The sequence below is a fragment of the Phaseolus vulgaris genome, chromosome 10 (assembly GCF_000499845.2).
Source record: "Phaseolus vulgaris cultivar G19833 chromosome 10, P. vulgaris v2.0, whole genome shotgun sequence".
NCBI classification, from domain to species: domain Eukaryota; kingdom Viridiplantae; phylum Streptophyta; class Magnoliopsida; order Fabales; family Fabaceae; genus Phaseolus; species Phaseolus vulgaris.
In genome coordinates, this window is record NC_023750.2 from 12,517,112 (window position 1) to 12,520,095 (window position 2,984).

At 47.3% G+C, this 2,984-nt stretch overlaps 1 protein-coding gene across 1 annotated transcript; it reads right to left on the minus strand.

Moving 5' to 3' along the window:
* Positions 1 to 201: 201 nt before the first annotated feature.
* LOC137814802 (uncharacterized) lies at positions 202 to 1,069 on the minus strand. The gene is made up of 3 exons (XM_068617715.1): positions 868 to 1,069; positions 691 to 824; positions 202 to 540 (listed from the first exon to the last, which is right to left on the minus strand). The coding sequence occupies exons 1-3, from the start codon at positions 1,067 to 1,069 to the stop codon at positions 202 to 204; spliced, it is 675 nt and encodes a 224-aa protein (XP_068473816.1).
* Positions 1,070 to 2,984: the final 1,915 nt, after the last annotated feature.

Here is a 2,984-nt window from a genome sequence, read left to right on the forward strand (position 1 = left end):
TCTGCAACGGTCCTAGGTGACTTTAGGGTCTCTTGAATAACTGACCTTTGTCGACCTCCCTTTCTCGAGTTGGCCAGCTTGGATAGTAGGTCTGCTCAGGCATACTACTCCCTTAGGACATGCACTAGCTCGAACGTGGGGGAAAGTTTCCCTTAAAAGTGTAACATACCTCAAGTACGAGGCCATTTGTGGATCTTTGGCCTAGTAATCACCTATGACTTGCCCGGTCACCAACAACAAGTCACTTTTTATCAACAATCTGCGAGCGCCCAGTTCTTTGGCCAACAACATTCCAGCTACCAAGGCTTCATAGTCAGCTTGGTTATTGTTGTCCTTGAAGGCAAATCTCAGGGCATGTTCGATCAACAGTCTGTTAGGTCCCTTTAGAATGATGTCAGCCCCACTACCTTGTTGGTTGGAAGATCCATCCACCGAGAGGACAAACTGAAAATCACCACCGTCTACCTGGGTGGCTTCTGAAGATAGCTCTACCACGAAATCAACATATACCTGACCCTTGATAGGCCCCCTGGATTCGTACTGTACATCAAACTAAGACAGCTCGACTGCCCAACACACCATTCGACCTGCTATATCGGGCTTCTAGAGGACCTTGCAGATTGGGAGATCGGTCATTACTATCACCGAGAAACTCTGGAAATAGGGGCGCAGCCGCCGAACTGAAAATACCATTGCCAAGGCTGCCTTTTCGATGGCTTGATATCGTACCTCCGACCCTTGTAGCACCTTGCTCACGAAGTAAATAGGCCTTTGAGTCTGATTCTGCTCCTGCACGATGACCAAGTTGATTTCTCGATCTGTAACTGCAAAATAGAGACGAAAGGGGAGTACCTGATAGAGACTTACATAGGACAAGTGGGCTGGCCAGGTACTCCTTCAACTTAAGGAACGCATCTTCAAACTCGTGGGTCCATGTGAAACGATGGTTCTTCTTCAAGCACTGGAAGTAAAGGTACCCCTTATCTTCTCCTGCTGATAAAAACCTAGACAAGGCGGTCATACGCCCAGTCAGCTGTTGTACTTCCTTCACCGTGGCAAGGCTCCTCATCCCTATGATTGATGCACACTTTTCCGGATTCACTTTTATCCCCCGTTCAATGAGTAGGAACCCTAGGAACTATCCTTCCTTCTATCCCAAACACACACATCTTTGGGTTCAACTTCAGGTTATACTTAGCTATTGTGGTGAATAGCTCTTCCAAATCAACAACGTGTTTATCCTTTTCTGCCGAGGTGATGAGTATTTCGTCTACGTATGCTTGTATGTTTCGCCCAATCATGGAGGCGAGAATCCTATCCATCAACCTCTGATAGGTGGTGTCGACATTCTTCAGCCCAAAAGGCATGACCTTATAATAATAGTTGGAGAGCTCCGTCATAAAGGCAGTCTTGCACTCATCACGGGGGTGCATGCGAATCTGATTGTACCCCGAGAATGTGTCTAGAAAGCTCAAAAGTCAAAAACCTAAAGCAATGTCCATCAGATCTATAAAGTCGACACACATCCTCCACTTTTTGTTTGCTTTCTTCACCAATACCACATTTACTAGCCACTCAGGGTACTGTATTTCCCTTATGTGGTCAGCTTTCAAAAGCTTTTGTGTTTCCTCTTTGATGACTAGACATCTTTCTTCATTGAGCTTTCTCCTTCTTTGTATTACTGGTCTGACCTTCTCATCCATGGTGAGTCTATGACACAAGAAGTCAGGATCTATTTCAGGTATGTCTGCAGAAGACTAGGCAAAAGCACTCATGTGCCTCGTTATTACATTAGCGATCTTGTCTTGCAACTCTTGGCCTAGCGATGTGCCGAGCTTGAACTTTTTCCCCTTGATCACCTTCTCCTGAACCTCACCGGCAGGCTCAGGTAGCCTTTCGTTGGTGACCTCAGTTTGGGTGATCACCTCTGGCTCCCACGTCTGGATAGTGACCGTACACATTCCCCTTCTGTTCTTCAGGCTATTCTCGTAGCACTTCCTCGCAGCTTTTTGGTCAGACTTGATGATGATCACCTCTCCCTTGAGAGAAGGCAACTTCATCTTCATGTGCCTCGTCGAGGCCACCACGCCTAACCTTTTCAAGGAGGGCTTTCCCAAAAGTAAGTTATAGGCCGAAACAACATTAACCACTAAATATCTGATACTGATCGTGCGAGATGAGACACCATCTGAGAAGGTCATCCTCAGCTCCACATGCCCCCGCACCTCCACCTGATCTCCAACAAAGCCAAACAAGCAACCATCATATGGTCTCAACTGGTCAGGTGACAACTGCAAGTTATTAAACGTTACTCAAAACATCACATCAACTGAGCTCCCCTGGTCAATGAGAACTCGGTGTACTCTTCTTCCCACTGTGACGACGGAGATCACTACTAGATCATCCTCGTGTAGGACCACGTCCCCCAAATCAGTACTGGTAAAGCAGAGGTCGGGTTCGGTTGGCTGGTCAGACCCCACGCCTCTACTGTCATCACCTCTCTTGTGTACTTCTTACGCTTGGAGGCGGAACACCACCCTCCTCCTGAAAATCCTCTCGAGATGGTGTTCAGCTCACCGTGGACGGGTACCTCATGTCCTTGGTTTTCTAAAGTAATCTCTTCCTTTAACCCATCCTAACTCCCTTCCAAATACTCCTTCTAGAATCCATCTTTTATTAGGTCTGCTAACTGGTAGCCCAGGGCTATACAGTGTTCCACGTGATGCCCAAACCCTTTGTGCAACTCACATCAGGCCTCCTTACACAGCCCCAAGTTCCTGTCAGATTTCGAGGGGAACCTTAATTTTTCCGTCATTCCTAGAATACTCAACATCTCCTTGTAAGTCATTTAGAACTTTGGCCAAAAAGGCAGGTTGTCTCTCGCCTTTGTTCTAGGTTGGTTCTTTCTAGGTGCGCTGGGTGCTCGCCATGCATTTGACCTCTTCTCGGTCACAGCTTCATGGACCCTCAGAGGCTGAGCTTGG

Excerpts from the sequence above, each read along its gene's own strand:
- LOC137814802 (XM_068617715.1), bottom strand. The coding sequence starts at position 1,069 with ATGAGGAGCCTTGCCACGGTGAAGGAAGTACAACAGCTGACTGGGCGT. Across the intron at positions 825-867 it reads GGCCAGCCCACTTGTCCTAT|TTACAGATCGAGAAATCAAC; the intron begins GTAAGTCTCTAT and ends TCTATTTTGCAG. Across the intron at positions 541-690 it reads AAAAGGCAGCCTTGGCAATG|TACGAATCCAGGGGGCCTAT; the intron begins GTATTTTCAGTT and ends TTTGATGTACAG.